General features: G+C 55.9%; 1 protein-coding gene across 2 annotated transcripts in view; it reads left to right on the plus strand.

Moving 5' to 3' along the window:
* Positions 1 to 6: 6 nt before the first annotated feature.
* LOC137347552 (noelin-like) overlaps positions 7 to 22,925 on the plus strand; it is a 53,577-nt gene continuing 30,658 nt past the window's right edge. Inside the window, exon 1 of one of the 2 annotated variants that reach the window (XM_068012026.1) lies at positions 7 to 280. In XM_068012026.1, the coding sequence (XP_067868127.1) occupies positions 203 to 280 (78 nt within the window). In that variant the 5' untranslated portion in view covers positions 7 to 202. Of the gene's footprint in view, positions 281 to 13,909; positions 14,176 to 22,925 lie in introns of those variants that run through there. The other variant, XM_068012025.1, reaches the window with a different exon arrangement.

A 22,925-nucleotide genomic window follows, 5' to 3' on the forward strand; every position in this document is an offset into this window, starting at 1 on the left:
GGTTGCTCCCGGACTCCAGCTTCGGGCTCGGAGCCGCTCCGGAGTCTCCGCTCCCCCGGTGCCAGCGGGGCTGAGATGCGACTGCAATCGGGAGCCTGACCGGGAGAGAGAGAGCGGGAGCTGAGCCGAGCCGAGCCGAGCGGGGGCAGGACAAGGAGCCCGGAGCAGAGAGAGCGGGACTGGGACCGGGACCGGGACCGGGATGGAGCCGGAGGGCAGGAGCGGCCGCGGCCGGTTCCTCACCTTGGGATTCCTGCTCATCAGCATCCAGCTCAGCCAGGTGAGGGAGAGAGAGCCCGGGGGACAGGGCCTGACACCGGCTCTGGGCTCCCTGCTTTGGGGTGGGGGTCCCAGTTGGGGATCCCTGGTTTGGGGGCTACCAGGGTTTGACGAGTCCCAATTTGGGGTTCGCGATTTGGGGAGGGACCCAGTTTTGGGGAGGGGGAGGGGGAGGGGGAGGGGTGCCCAGTTTTGGGGAGGGGGAGGGGTGCCCAGTTTTGGGAGGGTCCCAGTCTGGGGGTTGTGGTTTGGAGAGGGACCCAGTTTGGCAGGGGGCCCGGTTTTGGGGGGTTTGCAGTGTGGGGTGGGGTGGGGTGGGGGGTGGGGTCCTGGTTTGCAGTTTCAGGGGGTCCCTTCTCTGGGGGTTTGGGAGGGACAGATGTTTCCTCTCCAGGTTTGATCAGGGAGTTGTTGCCTTCCACCCTCCCCAGATTCCCAAAGCTGAACCCACAGAGTGTGGGATCCCGGGTGACAGGACTGGGATTGTGGAGAGAAACTGATTCTGGACAAATTTGTGCGGCAAACTTCATCACAGTTAGATCTGAAAAAGTAAATCTTAAAGCAGCAGAATAATTACCGAAGATCTCTGTAATACCACAGCAGTTTGATCAGAGGCAGGAGAGGGAGGGATAGAGACATGGACATAGAGAAGATGTTTCCACTTGTGGACAGACCAGAACTAAGGGCCATCAATCTAAGTTAGTCAGTAATAAATCCAATGGGGAATTCAGGAGAAACCTCTTTCCCCAGAGAGTGGTGAGAATGTGGAACTCGCTCCCACAGGGAGTGGTTGAGGTGAATAGTATCGATACATTTAAAAGGAAGCTGGATAAACACATGAGGGAGAAAGGAATAGAAGGATATGGTGATAGGGGGAGATGGAGAGAGGGTGGGAGGAGGCTCGTATGGAGCTTAAACACCAGCACGGAGCAGATGGGCTGAATGGCCTGTTTCTGTGCTGTACATTCAATGTAACTGAGATAGAGAGATGAGGAGGAGATGGAGTGAGAGAGAGGCAGACATAGAGTGGGAGGTGGAGAAGGCTGGGAATATAGTAGCCTCTGTATCTGAAATGAGGATATTTAATTCTGTGTGTTTGATGTAGAAAACACTATAAGACGAGCTGTCTTAATGCAAGCTGGCAACATGTTTAATAATGGTTAATGCTGAAGATTGTATTTATATTCCTCGTTATTTAACATCCTGGCCAATAACCCTGTTCTGTTTATCCCCAGCTTTGTTGCTGAGAATTGGGTTACTTGGTGGGAATGATTGGGGAGGGATTAAACATTGATTTTTAAGGCTTTGTTGATGGATGATTAACTGCAGGTTTGGGTTCTTGTGAGAATCTCGCCCATTTCCATAATTCGGTGTTTATTCGGTGTAAATGATTTGTTTACTGAGCTCCAGGTCGATCGGGAACCGGATCAAAGGGTCCGGGTTGGGCGCAGTACCGCCTGTTGCCGGCCGGCGGCGCCGCACTCCACCCTTTGAAGTCGCCGCAGGCTCTGGGGCTTCTTGCCCTTAAAGTGGCAGGCCGCCCCCATCCTTAAAGCAGCAGGCCAACCATTCTGAAAGCGACAGGTCGCTCTTCTTTTCTTTTGGGCCTCCTTATCTCAAGAGACAATGGATACGCGCCTGGAGGTGGTCAGTGGTTTGTGAAGCAGCGCCTGGAGTGGCTATAAAGGCCAATTCTGCAGTGACAGGCTCTTCCACAGGTGCTGCAGAGAAATTTGTTTGTCGGGGCTGTTGCACAGTTGGCTCTCCCCTTGCGCCTCTGTCTTTTTTCCTGCCAACTACTAAGTCTCTTCGACTCGCCACAATTTAGCCCTGTCTTTATGGCTGCCCGCCAGCTCTGGCGAATGCTGGCAACTGACTCCCACGACTTGTGATCAATGTCACACGATTTCATGTCGCGTTTGCAGACGTCTTTATAGCGGACATGGACGGCCGGTGGGTCTGATACCAGTGGCGAGCTCGCTGTACAATGTGTCTTTGGGGATCCTGCCATCTTCCATGCGGCTCACATGGCCAAGCCATCTCAAGCGCCGCTGACTCAGTAGTGTGTATAAGCTGGGGATGTTGGCCGCTTCAAGGACTTCTGTGTTGGAGATATGGTCCTGCCACCTGATGCCAAGTATTCTCCGAAGGCAACGAAGATGGAATGAATTGAGACGTCGCTCTTGGCTGGCATACGTTGTCCAGGCCTCGCTGCCATAGAGCAAGGTACTGAGGACACAGGCCTGATACACTCGGACTTTTGTGTTCCGTGTCAGTGCGCCATTTTCCCACACTCTCTTGGCCAGTCTGGACATAGCAGTGGAAGCCTTACCCATGCGCTTGTTGATTTCTGCATCTCGAGACAGGTTACTGGTGATAGTTGAGCCTAGGTAGGTGAACTCTTGAACCACTTCCAGAGCATGGTCGCCATTATTGATGGATGGAGCATTTCTGACGTCCTGCCCCATGATGTTCGTTTTCTTGAGGCTGATGGTTAGGCCAAATTCATTGCAGGCAGACGCAAACCTGTCGATGAGACTCTGCAGACACTCTTCAGTGTGAGATGTTAAAGCAGCATCGTCAGCAAAGAGGAGTTCCCTGATGAGGACTTTCCGTACTTTGGACAGGTCGCGCTAGCCTTAAAGTAACAGGGTCCCCAGCTTTGAAAAGTGGCAGGGAGACCTGGTAATCTACTCTCGCATTGCACACTAAACTATCTCTTTACATGCTCCCATACCCTATTCTATCCCCTTGCTCCTCTATCCCCTTTTTATCCCTCTCCTCCCATATTGTTGACCCTGTCCCAATTCCCCTGCTTCCGCCCGCCCGCTTCACCACCAACCGGCTTCCACTCCCCACTTACTCCCTGCCCTCCCCCATCGCCCTCCCCACTACTCTCTTCCCCCATTCCCACTCTCCCCCATTCCCCCTTGACATATTCACCTCTCTCCTCCATTCCCCCTCCTCATTCCCCTATTACCCCCTCTCCCCCCATTCCACCCCTCAACTCGCACCCCACCCTTCGTGTATTGTTCTGTGGATCCCACCTGCTGACGTTTGAAAGACCTGCCAAAGAGTCGCAGCTCTCTGTATCTATAACTAACTCACTGTCTGCTGCAGACATCTTGGTGATCAGGAGTGAAAATACTGTCAAAACTGGAGAGGCTGCACCTGTGGAAAAACCTGCCCCTGTGAGGGGTGGTTGGATCATTCCATGCTGTGTAACAGGCCCCATAGTGGGGTCAGAGGGTGTAAGAAACTGCAGTGGCCATTCTGCTACTTCAACATCTACGGTTACACGATAACACATTAGTTCCATCTCTTTGACAGCCCCAGTGATTTCCACGTGGAATACAAAGAAAGACTGTGCATTTACATAGCACCTGCCTTGTAGTAAATGTCCCAAGGCACTTCACAGGAGGCATTATTAAACAAAATTTGAAACCCCGTCACAAAAGGAGATATTAGGGGAGATGAACAGAAGTTTGGTGAAAGAGGTGGGTTTTAAGGAGTATTTAACTGTGGAGGAGAGAGGCAGAGCCATTTAGGGAGAGAATTCCAGAGCTTAGGATCCAGACAACTGATGGTGGAGTGATTAAAATTGGAAGTGCAAGAGGCCAGAATTGGAGGAGCACAGTGATCTCAGAGGGTTGTGAGGCTGCAGGAGGTAACAGTGATAGGGAGGGGCGAGTCCATCGAAGGATTTGAAAATGAGGAGGAGAATTCTATAATCGAGATGTTGCTGGACTGGGAGTCAATATAGGTCAGCGAGCACAGGGGATGATGAGGGAATGAGACAGGCTGCGAGTTTGGATATGGACAGCAGAGTTTTGGATGTTTCAAAGTGGTTTACAGTTAGTTACGTGCTTTTTGTAGTCATAAAGTGTCAGCTGTGGCTAATGGATGGCACAAAACGCAAGCCAACATGCCCAACAGAGGGAACACTTCACTATCAGAGAGTCAGTACTGAGGGAGTGCCGCACTGTCGGAGGGTCAGTACTGAGGGAGTGTCGCACTGTCGGAGGGTCAGTACTGAGGGAGTGCCGCACTGTCGGAGGGTCAGCACTGAGGGAGTGCTGCACTGTTGGAGCGTCAGTACTGAGGGAGTGCTGCACTGTCGGAGGGTCAGTACTGAGGGAGTGCTGCACTGTCGGAGGGTCAGTACTGAGGGAGTGCTGCACTTTCGGAGGGTCAGTACTGAGGGAGTGCTGCACTGTCGGAGGGTCAGTACTGAGGGAGTGCTGCACTGTGGGTCAGTACTGAGGGAGCGCTGCACTGTCGGTCCTGGCTTGTAAATGAGGTCTGCCATGTACGTTGTCCGAGGATTTTATGGCCCATTCCCCTGCTCCTTGGGACTGCAGAGAGGGATCCCATAAAGATGCTGACATATTTCCCATGACCACGGTCCTGCCTTTTCTTCCCAGCTGAGGGAGCTGCTCGCGGCGGCCTGTGGCTGCAGTAAGTGGCTGAGAGATGGCTGCAACATGCACTGAGATGCAGGCCATGCCCTGTTTCCATGGCAACACAGAGTCTTGAGAATTCAGCGCACATTAAGACACCGAAGCAATAAATCATTCCAGCTTTTAAATCTCATTTTCATTGCGGAATTCTTTTTTCACTTCTCTACAAGATACTGACTCTCACTGGGGTACGGGTTCCACACACACTGACTCTCACTGGGGGTACGGGTCCCACACACACTGACTCTCACTGGGGTACGGGTTCCACACACACTGACTCTCACTGGGGTACGGGTTCCACACACTGACTCTCACTGGGATACGGGTCCCACACACACTGACTCTCACTGGGATACGGGTCCCACACACACTGACTCTAACTGGGGTACGGGTCCCACACACACTGACTCTCACTGGAGTACGGGTCCCACACACACTGAATCTCACTGGGGTACGGGGTCCCACACACACTGACTCTAACTGGGGTACGGGTTCCACACACACTGACTCTCACTGGGGTACAGGTCCTACACACATTGATTCTCACTGGGGTACGAGTCCCACACACACTGACTCTCACCGGGGTACGGGTTCCACACACACTGACTCACCGGGGTACGGGTTCCACACACACTGACTCTCACTGGGATACGGGTTCCACACACACTGACTCTCACTGGGATACGGGTTCCACACACACTGACTCTCACTGGGGTACGGGTTCCACACACACTGACTCTCACTGGGGTACGGGTTCCACACACACTGACTCTCACTGGGATACGGGTTCCACACACACTGACTCTCACTGGGGTACGGGTTCCACACACACTGACTCTCACTGGGGTACGGGTTCCACACACACTGACTCTCACTGGGGTACGGGTTCCACACACACTGACTCTCACTGGTGTACGGGTTCCACACACACTGACTCTCACTGGGATACGGGTTCCACACACACTGACTCTCACTGGGGTACGGGTTCCACACACACTGACTCTCACTGGGATACGGGTTCCACACACACTGACTCTCACTGGGGTACGGGTTCCACACACACTGACTCTCACTGGGGTACGGGTTCCACACACACTGTCTCTCACTGGGGTACGGGTCCCACACACACTGACTCTCACTGGGGTACGGGTCCCACACACACTGACTCTCACTGGGGTACGGGTCCCACACACACTGACTCTCACTGGGGTACGGGTTCCACACACACTGACTCTCACTGGGGTACGGGTCCCACACACACTGACTCTCACTGGGGTACGGGTCCCACACACACTGACTCTCACTGGGGTACGGGTCCCACACACACTGACTCTCACTGGAGTACGGGTCCCACACACACTGACTCTCACTGGAGTACGGGTCCCACACACACTGACTCTCACTGGGGTACGGGTTCCACACACACTGACTCTCACTGGAGTACGGGTCCCACACACACTGAATCTCACTGGGGTACGGGTACCACACACACTGACTCTCACTGGGGTACGGGTACCACACACACTGACTCTCACTGGGGTACGGGTTCCACACACACTGACTCTCACTGGAGTACGGGTCCCACACACACTGAATCTCACTGGGGTACGGGTACCACACACACTGACTCTCACTGGGGTACGGGTACCACACACACTGACTCTCACTGGGGTACGGGTCCCACACACACTGACTCTCACTGGGGTACGGGTTCCACACACACTGACTCTCACTGGGGTACGGGTTCCACACACACTGACTCTCACTGGGGTACGGGTTCCACACACACTGTCTCTCACTGGGGTACGGGTCCCACACACACTGACTCTCACTGGGGTACGGGTTCCACACACACTGACTCTCACTGGGGTACGGGTTCCACACACACTGTCTCTCACTGGGGTATGGGTCCCACATACACTGACGTTCACTGGGGTACGGGTCCCACACACACTGACTCTCACTGGGGTAGGGGTCCAACACACACTGACTCTCACTGGGGTACGGGTTCCACACACACTGACTCTCACTGGGGTATGGGTCCCACACACACTGACTCTCACTGGGGTACGGGTCCCACACACACTGACTCTCACTGGGGTACGGGTTCCACACACACTGACTCTCACTGGGGTACGGGTTTCACACACACTGTCTCTCACTGGGGTATGGGTCCCACATACACTGACTCTCACTGGGGTATGGGTCCCACACACACTGACTCTCACTGGGGTACGGGTTCCACACACACTGACTCTCACTGGGGTACGGGTTCCACACACACTGACTCTCACTGGGGTAGGGGTCCAACACACACTGACTCTCACTGGGGTACGGGTCCCACACACACTGAATCTCACTGGGGTACGGGTTCCACACACACTGACTCTCACTGGGGTACGGGTTCCACACACACTGACTCTCACTGGAGTACGGGTCCCACACACACTGACTCTCACTGGGGTACGGGTCCCACACACACTGACACTCACTGGGGTACGGGTACCACACACACTGACTCTTACTGGGGTACGGGTCCCACACACACTGACTCTCACTGGGGTACGGGTTCCACACACACTGACTCTCACTGGGGTACGGGTTCCACACACACTGACTCTCACTGGGGTACGGGTTCCACACACACTGACTCTCACTGGGGTACGGGTCCCACACACACTGACTCTCACTGGGGTACGGGTTCCACACACACTGACTCTCACTGGGGTATGGGTCCCACACACACTGACTCTCACTGGGGTACGGGTTCCACACACACTGACTCTCACTGGGGTACGGGTTCCACACACACTGACTCTCACTGGGGTAGGGGTCCAACACACACTGACTCTCACTGGGGTACGGGTCCCACACACACTGAATCTCACTGGGGTACGGGTTCCACACACACTGACTCTCACTGGGGTACGGGTTCCACACACACTGACTCTCACTGGAGTACGGGTCCCACACACACTGACTCTCACTGGGGTACGGGTCCCACACACACTGACACTCACTGGGGTACGGGTACCACACACACTGACTCTTACTGGGGTACGGGTCCCACACACACTGACTCTCACTGGGGTACGGGTTCCACACACACTGACTCTCACTGGGGTACGGGTTCCACACACACTGTCTCTCACTGGGGTACGGGTTCCACACACACTGTCTCTCACTGGGGTACGGGTACCACACACACTGACTCTCACTGGGGTACGGGTACCACACACACTGACTCTTACTGGGGTACGGGTCCCACACACACTGACTCTCACTGGGGTACGGGTTCCACACACACTGACTCTCACTGGGGTACGGGTTCCACACACACTGTCTCTCACTGGGGTACGGGTTCCACACACACTGTCTCTCACTGGGGTACGGGTCCCACACACACTGACTCTCACTGGGGTACGGGTCCACACACACTGACTCTCACTGGGGTACGGGTCCCACACACACTGACTCTCACTGGGGTACGGGTTCCACACACACTGACTCTCACTGGGGTACGGGTTCCACACACACTGTCTCTCACTGGGGTACGAGTTCCACACACACTGACTCTCACTGGGGTACGGGTCCCACACACACTGACTCTCACTGGGGTACGAGTTCCACACACACTGACTCTCACTGGGGTAGGGGTCCCACACACACTGACTCTCACTGGGGTAGGGGTCCAACACACACTGACTCTCACTGGGGTACGGGTTCCACACACACTGACTCTCACTGGGGTATGGGTCCCACACACACTGACTCTCACTGGGATACGGGTCCCACACACACTGACTCTCACTGGGGTAGGGGTCCCACACACACTGACTCTCACTGGGGTACGGGTCCCACACACACTGACTCTCACTGGGGTAGGGGTTCCACACACACTGACTCTCACTGGGGAACGGGTTCCACACACACTGACTCTCACTGGGGTACGGGTTCCACACACACTGACTCTCACTGGGGTAGGGGTCCCACACACACTGACTCTCACTGGGGTACGGGTTCCACACACACTGACTCTCACTGGGGTAGGGGTCCCACACACACTGACTCTCACTGGGGTACGGGTCCCAATCACACTGACTCTCACTGGTGTACGGGTTTCACACACACTGACTCTCACTGGGGTACGGGTTCCACACACACTGACTCTCACTGGGGTACGGGTTCCACACACACTGTCTCTCACTGGGGTACGAGTTCCACACACACTGACTCTCACTGGGGTACGAGTCCCACACACACTGACTCTCACTGGGGTACGAGTTCCACACACACTGACTCTCACTGGGGTACGGGTTCCACACACACTGACTCTCACTGGGGTAGGGGTCCCACACACACTGACTCTCACTGGGGTACGGGTCCCAATCACACTGACTCTCACTGGTGTACGGGTTTCACACACACTGACTCTCACTGGGGTACGGGTTCCACACACACTGACTCTCACTGGGGTACGGGTTCCACACACACTGTCTCTCACTGGGGTACGAGTTCCACACACACTGACTCTCACTGGGGTACGAGTCCCACACACACTGACTCTCACTGGGGTACGAGTTCCACACACACTGACTCTCACTGGGGTAGGGGTCCCACACACACTGACTCTCACTGGGGTACGGGTTCCACACACACTGACTCTCACTGGGGTATGGGTCCCACACACACTGACTCTCACTGGGATACGGGTCCCACACACACTGACTCTCACTGGGGTACGGGTCCAACACAGACTGACTCTCACTGGGGTACGGGTCCCACACACACTGACTCTCACTGGGGTACGGGTTCCACACACACTGACTCTCACTGGGGTAGGGGTCCCACACACACTGACTCTCACTGGGGTAGGGGTCCAACACACACTGACTCTCACTGGGGTACGGGTTCCACACACACTGACTCTCAATGGGGTATGGGTCCCACACACACTGACTCTCACTGGGATACGGGTCCCACACACACTGACTCTCACTGGGGTAGGGGTCCCACACACACTGACTCTCACTGGGGTACGGGTCCCACACACACTGACTCTCACTGGGGTAGGGGTTACACACACACTGACTCTCACTGGGGAACGGGTTCCACACACACTGACTCTCACTGGGGTACGGGTTCCACACACACTGACTCTCACTGGGGTAGGGGTCCCACACACACTGACTCTCACTGGGGTACGGGTTCCACACACACTGACTCTCACTGGGGTAGGGGTCCCACACACACTGACTCTCACTGGGGTAGGGGTCCCACACACACTGACTCTCACTGGGGTACGGGTTCCACACACACTGACTCTCACTGGGGTAGGGGTCCCACACACACTGACTCTCACTGGGGTACGGGTTCCACACACACTGACTCTCACTGGGGTAGGGGTCCCACACACACTGACTCTCACTGGGGTACGGGTTCCACACACACTGACTCTCACTGGGGTAGGGGTCCCACACACACTGACTCTCACTGGGGTAGGGGTCCCACACACACTGACTCTCACTGGGGTACGGGTTCCACACACACTGACTCTCACTGGGGTAGGGGTCCCACACACACTGAGTCTCACTGGGGTACGGATTCCACACACACTGACTCTCACTGGGGTACGGGTCCCACACACACTTACTCTCACTGGGGTACGGGTCCCACACACACTGACTCTCACTGGGGTACGGGTCCAACACAGACTGACTCTCACTGGGGTACGGGTCCAACACAGACTGACTCTCACTGGGGTACGGGTCCCACACACACTGACTCTCACTGGGGTACGGGTCCCACACACACTGACTCTCACTGGGGTAGGGGTCCCACACACACTGACTCTCACTGGGGTACGGGTCCCACACACACTGACTCTCACTGGGGTATGGGTCCCACACACACTGACTCTCACTGGGGTAGGGGTCCCACACACACTGACTCTCACTGGGGTACGGGTCCCACACACACTGACTCTCACCGGGGTACGGGTCCCACACACACTGACTCTCACCGGGGTACGGGTCCCACACACACTGACTCTCACTGGGGTACGGGTTCCACACACACTGACTCTCACTGGGGTAGGGGGTCCCACACACACTGACTCTCACTGGGATACGGGTCCCACACACACTGACTCTCACTGGGATACGGGTCCCACACACACTGACTCTCACTGGGATACGGGTCCCACACACACTGACTCTCACTGGGGTACGAGTCCCACACACACTGACTCTCACTGGGATACGGGTCCCACACACACTGACTCTCACTGGGGTACGGGTTCCACACACACTGACTCTCACTGGGGTACGGGTCCCACACACACTGACTCTCACTGGGGTACGGGTCCCACACACACTGACTCTCTCTGGGGTACGGGTCCCACACACACTGACTCTCACTGGGGTACGGGTCCCACACACACTGACTCTCACTGGGGTACGGGTCCCACACACACTGACTCTCCCTGGGGTACGGGTCCCACACACACTGACTCTCACTGGGGTACGGGTCCCACACACACTGACTCTCACTGGGGTAGGGGTCCCACACACACTGACTCTCACTGGGGTACGAGTCCCACACACACTGACTCTCACTGGGGTACAGGTCCCACACACACTGAGTCTCACTGGGGTACGGGTCCCACACACACTGACTCTCACTGGGGTACGGGTCCCACACACACTGACTCTCACTGGGGTACGGGTCCCACACACACTGACTCTCACTGGGGTACGGGTCCCACACACACTGACTCTCACTGGGGAACGGGTCCCACACACACTGACTCTCACTGGGGTAGGGGTCCCACACACACTTACTCTCACTGGGGTACGGGTCCCACACACACTGACTCTCACTGGGGTAGGGGTCCCACACACACTGACTCTCACTGGGTACGGGTCCCACACACACTGACTCTCACTGGGGTAGGGGTCCCACACACACTGACTCTCACTGGGGTACGAGTCCCACACACACTGACTCTCACTGGGGTACGGGTCCCACACACACTGACTCTCACTGGGGTACGGGTCCCACACACACTGACTCTCACTGGGGTACGGGTCCCACACACACTGACTCTCACTGGGGTACGGGTCCCACACACACTGACTCTCACTGGGGTACGGGTCACACACACATTGACTCTCACTGGGATACGGGTCCCACACACACTGACTCTCACTGGGATACGGGTCCCACACACACTGACTCTCACTGGGATACGGGTCCCACACACACTGACTCTCACTGGGGTACGGGTCCCACACACACTGACTCTCACTGGGGAACGGGTCCCACACACACTGACTCTCACTGGGGTAGGTGTCCCACACACACCGACTCTCACTGGGGTACGGGTCTCACACACACTGACTCTCACTGGGGTACGGGCCCCACACACACTGACTCTCACTGGGGTAGGGGTCCCACACACACCGACTCTCACTGGGGTACGGGTCCCACACACACTGACTCTCACTGGGGTACGGGTCCCACACACACTGACTCTCACTGGGGTACGGGTCCCACACACACTGACTCTCACTGGGGTAGGGGTCCCACACACACTGACTCTCACTGGGGTACGGGTCCCACACACACTGACTCTCACTGGGGTACGGGTCCCACACACACTGACTCTCACTGGGGTACGGGTCCCACACACACTGACTCTCACTGGGGTAGGGGTCCCACACACACTGACTCTCACTGGGGTACGGGTCCCACACACACTGACTCTCACTGGGGTACGGGTTCCACACACACTGACTCTCACTGGGGTACGAGTCCCACACACACTGGCTCTCACTGGGGTACGGGTCCCACACACACTGACTCTCACTGGGGTACGGGTTCCACACACACTGACTCTCACTGGGGTACGGGTTCCACACACACTGACTCTCACTGGGGTACGGGTTCCACACACACTGACTCTCACTGGGGTACGGGTCCCACACACACTGAGTCTCACTGGGGTACGGGTTCCACACACACTGACTCTCACTGGGGTACGGGTCCCACTCACACTGACTCTCACTGGGGTACGGGTCCCACACACACTGACTCTCACTGGGGTACGGGTTCCACACACACTGACTCTCACTGGGGTAGGGGTCCCACACACACTGACTCTCACTGGGGTACGGGTTCCACACACACTGACTCTCACTGGGGTACGGGTTCCACACACACTGACTCTCACTGGGGTACGGGTCCCACACACACTGACTCTCACTGGGGTACGGGTTCCACACACACTGACTCTCACTGGTGTACGGGTCCCACACACACTGACTCTCACTGGGGTACGGGTCCCACACACACTGACTCTCACTGGGGTATGGGTCCCACACACACTGACTCTCACTGGGGTACGGGTTCCACACACACTGACTCTCACTGGGGTACGGGTCACACACACACTGACTCTCACTGGGGTATGGGTCCCACACACACTGACTCTCACTGGGGTACGGGTTCCACACACACTGACTCTCACTGGGGTACGGGTCCCACACACACTGACTCTCACTGGGGTACGGGTTCCACACACACTGACTCTCACTGGTGTACGGGTCCCACACACACTGACTCTCACTGGGGTACGGGTCCCACACACACTGACTCTCACTGGGGTATGGGTCCCACACACACTGACTCTCACTGGGGTACGGGTTCCACACACACTGACTCTCACTGGGGTACGGGTCCCACACACACTGACTCTCACTGGGGTACGGGTCCCACACACACTGACTCTCACTGGGGTACGGGTCCCACACACACTGACTCTCACTGGGGTACGGGTTCCACACACACTGACTCTCACTGGGGTACGGGTCCCACACACACTGACTCTCACTGGGGTACGGGTCCCACACACACTGACTCTCACTGGGGTACGGGTTCCACACACACTGACTCTCGCTGGGGGGTGGGGGGTTTCTATCTGATTCTCTGTGTTAATATTCAGTGTAATTTCTCTGCACTGTGATCAGGGGGTGATTTGTTGGAGGGAGCGGGGATTTGCAGGTTCCGCTGGCGGGGTGTGGGGCGGGGACCGGGGCCGGTGTGGCCGGGGGGTGGATCCAGTCTTGCGCAGCCGCCGCCCCGCCCGGGACTCGCTCATTCTCCGGGCGGCAGTTCCCGGTTCAGTAGCTTCGCCGCTGCTGCTGCCATGTCCCGCCGCCGGTGTCCGTGTCCGCCGCCCCGGTGATGCCGCTCCCCGCTATGAGAGATCCGCAGTCTCCCCGCAATGACGGTGCCTTTGCTGAAGATCGGGATCGTCCTCAGTACCATGGCGATGATCAGTAACTGGATGTCCCAGACTCTCCCCTCCCTGGTCGGACTGAACGCCACCAAGCTGACCGCCGCCAGCGCCGGGAGTCTGGACCGGAGCACCGGGGTAAGGCGGAGAGGGAGACAGTGATAGAGGGAGAGATTGATAGAGGGAGAGATAGGGAGAGGGAGACAGTGATAGAGGGAGAGATAGGGAGAGGGAGACAGTGATAGAGGGAGAGATAGGGAGAGGGAGACAGTGATAGAGGGAGAGATAGGGAGAGGGAGACAGTGATAGAGGGAGAGGGAGATAGGGAGGGAGAGATAGGGAGAGGGAGACAGTGATAGAGGGAGAGATAGGGAGAGGGAGACAGTGATAGAGGGAGAGATAGGGAGAGGGAGACAGTGATAGAGGGAGAGATAGGGAGAGGGAGACAGTGATAGAGGGAGAGATAGGGAGAGGGAGACAGTGATAGAGGGAGAGATAGGGAGAGGGAGACAGTGATAGAGGGAGAGGGAGATAGGGAGGGAGAGATAGGGAGAGGGAGACAGTGATAGAGGGAGAGGGAGATAGGGAGGGAGAGATAGGGAGAGGGAGACAGTGATAGAGGGAGAGATAGGGAGAGGGAGACAGTGATAGAGGGAGAGATAGGGAGAGGGAGACAGTGATAGAGGGAGAGATAGGGAGAGGGAGACAGTGATAGAGGGAGAGGGAGATAGGGAGGGAGAGATAGGGAGAGGGAGACAGTGATAGAGGGAGAGATAGGGAGAGGGAGACAGTGATAGAGGGAGAGATAGGGAGAGGGAGACAGTGATAGAGGGAGAGATAGGGAGAGGGAGACAGTGATAGAGGGAGAGATAGGGAGAGGGAGACAGTGATAGAGGGAGAGATAGGGAGAGGGAGACAGTGATAGAGGGAGAGGGAGATAGGGAGGGAGAGATAGGGAGAGGGAGACAGTGATAGAGGGAGAGATAGGGAGAGGGAGACAGTGATAGAGGGAGAGATAGGGAGAGGGAGACAGTGATAGAGGGAGAGATAGGGAGAGGGAGACAGTGATAGAGGGAGAGGGAGACAGTGATAGAGGGAGAGATAGGGAGAGGGAGACAGTGATAGAGGGAGAGATAGGGAGAGGGAGACAGTGATAGAGGGAGAGATAGGGAGAGGGAGACAGTGATAGAGGGAGAGATAGGGAGAGGGAGACAGTGATAGAGGGAGAGATAGGGAGAGGGAGACAGTGATAGAGGGAGAGATAGGGAGAGGGAGACAGTGATGGAGGGAGAGATAGGGAGAGGGAGACAGTGATGGAGGGAGAGATAGGGAGAGGGAGACAGTGATGGAGGGAGAGATAGGGAGAGGGAGACAGTGATGGAGGGAGAGATAGGGAGAGGGAGACAGTGATGGAGGGAGAGATAGGGAGAGGGAGACAGTGATGGAGGGGGAGAGGGAGACAGTGATGGAGGGGGAGAGGGAGACAGTGATGGAGGGGGAGAGGGAGACAGTGATGGAGGGGGAGAGGGAGACAGTGATGGAGGGGGAGAGGGAGACAGAGATGGAGGGGGAGAGGGAGACAGAGAGAGGGGGGAGAAAGCGAGAGAGAGAGAGAGGGGGAGAAAGCGAGAGAGAGAGAGAGGGGGCAGTGATCGAGAGAGAGAGAGGGGGCAGTGATCGAGAGAGAGAGAGGGGGCAGTGATCGAGAGAGAGAGAGGGGGCAGTGATCGAGAGAGAGAGAGGGGGCAGTGATCGAGAGAGAGAGAGGGGGCAGTGATCGAGAGAGAGAGAGGGGGCAGTGATAGAGAGAGAGAGAGGGGGCAGTGATAGAGAGAGAGAGAGGGGGCAGTGATAGAGAGAGAGAGAGGGGGCAGTGATAGAGAGAGAGAGAGGGGGCAGTGATAGAGAGAGAGAGAGGGGGCAGTGATAGAGAGAGAGAGAGGGGGCAGTGATAGAGAGAGAGAGAGGGGGCAGTGATAGAGAGAGAGAGAGAGGGGGCAGTGATAGAGAGAGAGAGAGGGGGGGCAGTGATAGAGAGAGAGAGGGGGCAGTGATAGAGAGAGGGGGCAGTGATAGAGAGAGAGAGAGAGGGGGCAGTGATAGAGAGAGAGAGAGAGGGGGCAGTGATAGAGAGAGAGAGAGGGGGGGCAGTGATAGAGAGAGAGAGAGGGGGGGCAGTGATAGAGAGAGAGAGAGAGGGGGCAGTGATAGAGAGAGAGAGAGAGGGGGCAGTGATAGAGAGAGAGAGAGAGAGGGGGCAGTGATAGAGAGAGAGAGGGGGCAGTGATAGAGAGAGAGAGGGGGCAGTGATAGAGAGAGAGAGAGAGGGGGCAGTGATAGAGAGAGAGAGAGAGGGGGCAGTGATAGAGAGAGAGAGAGAGAGGGGGCAGTGATAGAGAGAGAGAGGGGGGGCAGTGATAGAGAGAGAGAGAGGGGGGGCAGTGATAGAGAGAGAGAGAGAGGGGGCAGTGATAGAGAGAGAGAGAGAGGGGGCAGTGATAGAGAGAGAGAGAGGGGGGGCAGTGATAGAGAGAGAGAGAGAGGGGGCAGTGATAGAGAGAGAGAGAGAGGGGGCAGTGATAGAGAGAGAGAGAGAGGGGGCAGTGATAGAGAGAGAGAGAGAGGGGGCAGTGATAGAGAGAGAGAGAGAGGGGGCAGTGATAGAGAGAGAGAGAGAGGGGGCAGTGATAGAGAGAGAGAGAGAGGGGGCAGTGATAGAGAGAGAGAGAGAGGGGGCAGTGATAGAGAGAGAGAGAGAGGGGGCAGTGATAGAGAGAGAGAGAGAGGGGGCAGTGATAGAGAGAGAGAGAGAGGGGGCAGTGATAGAGAGAGAGAGAGAGGGGGCAGTGATAGAGAGAGAGAGAGAGGGGGCAGTGATAGAGAGAGAGAGAGAGGGGGCAGTGATAGAGAGAGAGAGAGAGGGGGCAGTGATAGAGAGAGAGAGAGAGGGGGCAGTGATAGAGAGAGAGAGAGAGAGGGGGCAGTGATAGAGAGAGAGAGAGAGGGGGCAGTGATAGAGAGAGAGAGGGGGCAGTGATAGAGAGAGAGAGAGAGAGGGGGCAGTGATAGAGAGAGAGAGAGAGAGGGGGCAGTGATAGAGAGAGAGAGAGAGAGGGGGCAGTGATAGAGAGAGAGAGAGAGAGAGGGGGCAGTGATAGAGAGAGAGAGAGAGAGAGGGGGCAGTGATAGAGAGAGAGAGAGAGAGAGGGGGCAGTGATAGAGAGAGAGAGAGAGAGGGGGCAGTGATAGAGAGAGAGAGAGAGAGGGGGCAGTGATAGAGAGAGAGAGAGAGAGGGGGCAGTGATAGAGAGAGAGAGAGAGAGGGGGCAGTGATAGAGAGAGAGAGAGAGAGGGGGCAGTGATAGAGAGAGAGAGAGAGAGGGGGCAGTGATAGAGAGAGAGAGAGAGAGGGGGCAGTGATAGAGAGAGAGAGAGGGGGGTGCAGTGATAGAGAGAGAGAGAGGGGGGTGCAGTGATAGAGAGAGAGAGAGAGGGGGCAGTGATAGAGAGAGAGAGGGGGCAGTGATAGAGAGAGAGAGAGGGCAGTGATAGAGAGAGAGAGAGAGGGGGCAGTGATAGAGAGAGAGAGAGAGGGGGCAGTGATAGAGAGAGAGAGAGGGGGGGCAGTGATAGAGAGAGAGAGAGAGGGGGCAGTGATAGAGAGAGAGAGAGAGGGGGCAGTGATAGAGAGAGAGAGAGAGGGGGCAGTGATAGAGAGAGAGAGAGAGAGGGGGCAGTGATAGAGAGAGAGAGAGAGAGGGGGCAGTGATAGAGAGAGAGAGAGAGAGGGGGCAGTGATAGAGAGAGAGAGAGAGAGGGGGCAGTGATAGAGAGAGAGAGAGGGGGCAGTGATAGAGAGAGAGAGAGAGAGAGAGGGGGGGGGACAGACAGAGAGAGAGAGAGAGAGAGGGGGGGACAGAGATAGAGAGAGAGAGAGAGGGGGACAGAGATAGAGAGAGAGAGAGGGGGGGGTCAGTGAGAGAGATAGTGACAGTGACAGAGAGAGAGGGGGGGGGGTCAGTGAGAGTGATAGTGACAGTGACAGAGAGAGAGGGGGGGTCAGTGAGAGAGATAGTGACAGTGACAGAGAGAGAGAGTGAGTGATAGTGGCATAGAGAGAGAGAGAAGGGGACAGTGATAGGGAGGGAGGGGGGGTAGGGTGTCAGTGATGGAGGGTGCGAGAGAGAGAGGGGGACAGTGATGGAGGGAGAGAGAGAGAGGGACAGTGAGAGAGAGAGAGAGGGGAACAGTGACAGAGAGAGAGGGAGAGAGTGACAGTGACATAGAGGGAGAGGGTGACTGGCATAGAGAGAGAGAGAGAGAGAGAGAGGGGGGGACAGTGATGGAGGGAGAGGGGGGAGGGGGACTGTGATGGAGGGAGATAGGTGGAGAGAGCTATTTAAGCTATGAAGAGAGGTTGGATAGGCTTGGGTTGTTTTCACTGGAGCAGAGAAGACTGAGGGGTGACCTGATCGAGGTGTACAAGATTATGAGGGGCATGGACAGGGTGGATAGGCAGCAGCTGTTCCCCTTAGTTGAAGGGTCAGTTACGAGGGGTCACAAGTTTAAGGTGAGGGGCGGGAGGTTTAAGGGGGATTGAGGAAGAACTTTTTTACCCAGAGAGTGGTGACGGTCTGGAATGCCCTGCCTGGGAGGGTGGTGGAGGCAGGTTGCCTCACATCCTTTAAAAAGTACCTGGATGAGCACTTGGCACGTCATAACATTCAAGGCTATGGGCCAAGTGCTGGCAAATGGGATTAGGTAGACAGGTCAGGTGTTTTAATGCATCGGTGCAGACTCAATGGGCCGAAGGGCCTCTTCTGCACTGTATTATTCTGTGATTCTGAGAGGTGGACAGTGATGGATGGAGGGAGAGAGAGGGGGACAGTGATGGATGGAGGGAGGGAGAGGGGGACAGTGATGGATGGAGGGAGAGGGGGACAGTGATGGATGGAGGGAGAGGGGGACAGTGATGGATGGAGGGAGAGAGAGGGGGACAGTGATGGATGGAGGGAGGGAGAGGGGGACAGTGATGGATGGAGGGAGAGGGGGACAGTGATGGATGGAGGGAGGGAGAGGGGGACAGTGATGGATGGAGGGAGAGGGGGACAGTGATGGATGGAGGGAGAGGGGGACAGTGATGGATGGAGGGAGAGAGAGGGGGACAGTGATGGATGGAGGGAGGGAGAGGGGGACAGTGATGGATGGAGGGAGGGAGAGGGGGACAGTGATGGATGGAGGGAGAGGGGGACAGTGATGGATGGAGGGAGAGAGAGGGGGACAGTGATGGATGGAGGGAGAGAGAGGGGGACAGTGATGGATGGAGGGAGAGAGAGGGGGACAGTGATGGATGGAGGGAGAGAGAGGGGGACAGTGATGGATGGAGGGAGAGAGAGGGGGACAGTGATGGCTGGAGGGAGAGAGAGGGAGGCAGTGATAGGGAGAGAGAGAGGGGGGGACAGTGATAAAGGGTGAGTGGGAATGTATCAGGAGAGCTACAGGGGCTGGGGTAGGAAGAGGGTGGAAGGGGTTTGGGGCATGGAGAGGGGAGGAGGGGGCTGGGAGAGGAGAGAGGAGGAGTGGGCAGATTTGGATTGGAGCTGGCAGAGATGGGGTTTGAGGCAGGGAGGAGGGTGTTTGAGGCAGGGATTTGGGGCAGGGAGGAGGGGATTTGGGGCAGGGAGAGGGGAGGAGGGGGCTGGGAGAGGGAGAGAGGAGGAGTGGGCAGATTTGGATTGGAGCTGGCAGAGATGGGGTTTGAGGCAGGGAGGAGGGTGTTTGAGGCAGGGATTTGGGGCAGGGAGAGGGGAGGAGGGGATTTGGGGCAGGGAGAGGGGAGGAGGGGATTTGGGGTAGGGAGAGGGGAGGAGGGGATTTGAGGCTCCGGTGCTGCCGCCTCAGTGATGCCATCCCGTCAATTTGAAACTTTGCAGCATCTGTTGCGGTTTGTTGGTTTATGGTGAAATTGAGTGTCGGGTTTCCCCCCGGTCGCTCTGCGTGGTGGGGGAGGGGCCGGGTTGTGTCGGTGTTTATATCGTGGAGCTTTAGTATTTTCTCGTGGTGAGGGCGGAGATCCTGCCACACTCGGCTTCATTTTGCGATCAGTCAGGGTTCAGGGTGATGTGAGGGTTGATGTGAGGGGTTCGGGGTGATGTGAGGGGTTCGTGGTGATGTGAGGGTTGATGTGAGGGGTTCAGGGTGATGTGAGGGTTGATGTGAGGGGTTCGTGGTGATGTGAGGGTTGATGTGAGGGTTGATGTGAGGGTTGATGTGAGGGTTGATGTGAGGGGTTCAGGGTGATGTGAGGGTTGATGTGAGGGGTTCGGGGTGATGTGAGGGTTGATGTGAGGGGTTCGTGGTGATGTGAGGGTTGATGTGAGGGGTTCGGGGTGATGTGAGGGTTGATGTGAGGGTTGATGTGAGGGTTGATGTGAGGGGTTCAGGGTGATGTGAGGGTTGATGTGAGGGGTTCGGGGTGATGTGAGGGTTGATGTGAGGGGTTCGGGGTGATGTGAGGGTTGATGTGAGGGGTTCGGGGTGATGTGAGGGTTGATGTGAGGGTTGATGTGAGGGGTTCGGGGTGATGTGAGGGTTGATGTGAGGGGTTCGGGGTGATGTGAGGGTTGATGTGAGGGGTTCGTGGTGATGTGAGGGTTGATGTGAGGGGTTCGTGGTGATGTGAGGGTTGATGTGAGGGGTTCAGGGTGATGTGAGGGTTGATGTGAGGGGTTCGTGGTGATGTGAGGGTTGATGTGAGGGTTGATGTGAGGGGTTCGGGGTGATGTGAGGGTTGATGTGAGGGTTGATGTGAGGGTTGATGTGAGGGTTGATGTGAGGGGTTCGTGGTGATGTGAGGGTTGATGTGAGGGGTTCGGGGTGATGTGAGGGTTGATGTGAGGGTTGATGTGAGGGGTTCGGGGTGATGTGAGGGTTGATGTGAGGGGTTCGGGGTGATGTGAGGGTTGATGTGAGGGGTTCGGGGTGATGTGAGGGGTTCGGGGTGATGTGAGGGGTTCGGGGTGATGTGAGGGTTGATGTGAGGGGTTCGGGGTGATGTGAGGGTTGATGTGAGGTGTTCGGGTTGATGTGAGGGGTTTGGGGTGATGTGAGGGTTGATGTGAGGGGTTCGGGGTGATGTGAGGGTTGATGTGAGGGGTTCGGGGTGATGTGAGGGTTGATGTGAGGGGTTCGGGGTGATGTGAGGGGTGATGTGAGGGGTTTGGGGTGATGTGAGGGTTGATGTGAGGGGCTCGGGGTGATGTGAGGGGTTCGGGGTGATGTGAGGGGTTCGGGGTGATGTGAGGGTTGATGTGAGGGGTTCGGGGTGATGTGAGAGTTGATGTGAGGGGTTCGGGGTGGGTTCGGGGTGATGTGAGGGGTTCGGGGTGATGTGAGGGTTGATGTGAGGGGTTCGGGGTGATGTGAGGGTTGATGTGAGGGGTTCGGGGTGATGTGAGGGTTGATGTGAGGGGTTCGGAGTGATGTGAGGGTTGATGTGAGGGGTTCGGGGTGATGTGAGGGGTTCAGGGTGATGTGAGGGGTTCAGGGTGAAGAGAGGGGTGGTTGGGATGCGGTGAGACTGAGCATTTCCTGTGTGAAATGCTGTAAGTTTACACGGGCAGTGGGTAGTGTATGTAAATCAACATCATTGTTACGAGTGTGGGCATTTGATTTAATAGACCAGTTCCAAACTGTGCCCTCGGAATAAGGTGTAAAATGATAAACAGTATTTGTCTCTCCATCTCTTCACTCAGTGCTAATCTCAGAGTCTCCAACAAAGCCGCAGTTTGTGATTTGGGCTGTGGTGTGGGCGAGGAGGGAAGGAGGGGTAGGTGTCTTGGAGGGCTGGAGAGAGCGGATGGGTCAGACAGTGAGGGAGGGCAGGAGAGGTAGAAGGTAGGTCACGGAGCGTGAGATAGAATTACATACAATATACACAAGGGAAACCGGCTATTCAGCCATACAAGCCTCCTCCCACCCCCTCTCCATCTCACCCTATCACCATATCCTTCTATTCCTTTCTTCCTCATGTGTTTATCCAGCTTCCCCTTAAATGTATCGATACTATTCACCTCAACCACTCCCTGTAGGAGTGAGTTCCACATTCTCAGCACTTTCTGGTGAGTTTGTCCTGAATTCCCCATTGGATTTATTAGTGACTATGTTTTCTTGATGGGCCCTAGTTTTGCTCTTCCCCCACCACCCCCCCCAAGTTTAAACATTGTCTCTGTGTCTGCCTCTCAAAACCCTTCCATCATTTTAAAGACCTCTATCAGGTCACCCCTCGGCCTTCTCTTTTCTGGAGAAAAGACCCCCAGCCTGCTCGGTCTTTCCTGATGGTTCTAACCTCTACGTTCTGGTGCACAGTGCTCTAAGTGTGGATGACCAAGGTTTAATATAAGTCCAGTATAATTTCCCTGCTTTTGAATTCCATCCCTCTGGAAATGAATCCCAGTGATTGGTTTGTTTTTTATGGCCATATTAACCTGAGTGGTTTCTGTAAGTGATTTGTGTATTTGTACCCTGATCCCTCTGCTCCTCAATCCTATTTAGCCTCGTATTTTCCAAGGAATATGTGGCCTCCTTATTTTTCTTATCAAAATGTAATACCTTACACTTATCTAGGTTGAAATTCATTTGCAAATTAAATACCTATTCTGCAAGTTTATTAATGTCGTCTTTTAATTTGCTGCAGTCCTCTTCAGTGTTGACTATAACCCCCCTCCCCCCCCGGCACCATCCTTCGATGTTGTCCACACATTTATAAGTTGTGTTATTGATTGTGAACAACAGTGATTCCATTTCTGATCCTCTGGAAACCCACCTCCCACCTGTCACTGTGAATTGAGACCTTTTACCCCTACTCTCTGCTTTCTGCCTTGTAGTCA

Source organism: Heterodontus francisci, chromosome 32 (assembly GCF_036365525.1).
Source record: "Heterodontus francisci isolate sHetFra1 chromosome 32, sHetFra1.hap1, whole genome shotgun sequence".
Taxonomy (NCBI): Eukaryota; Metazoa; Chordata; class Chondrichthyes; order Heterodontiformes; family Heterodontidae; genus Heterodontus; species Heterodontus francisci.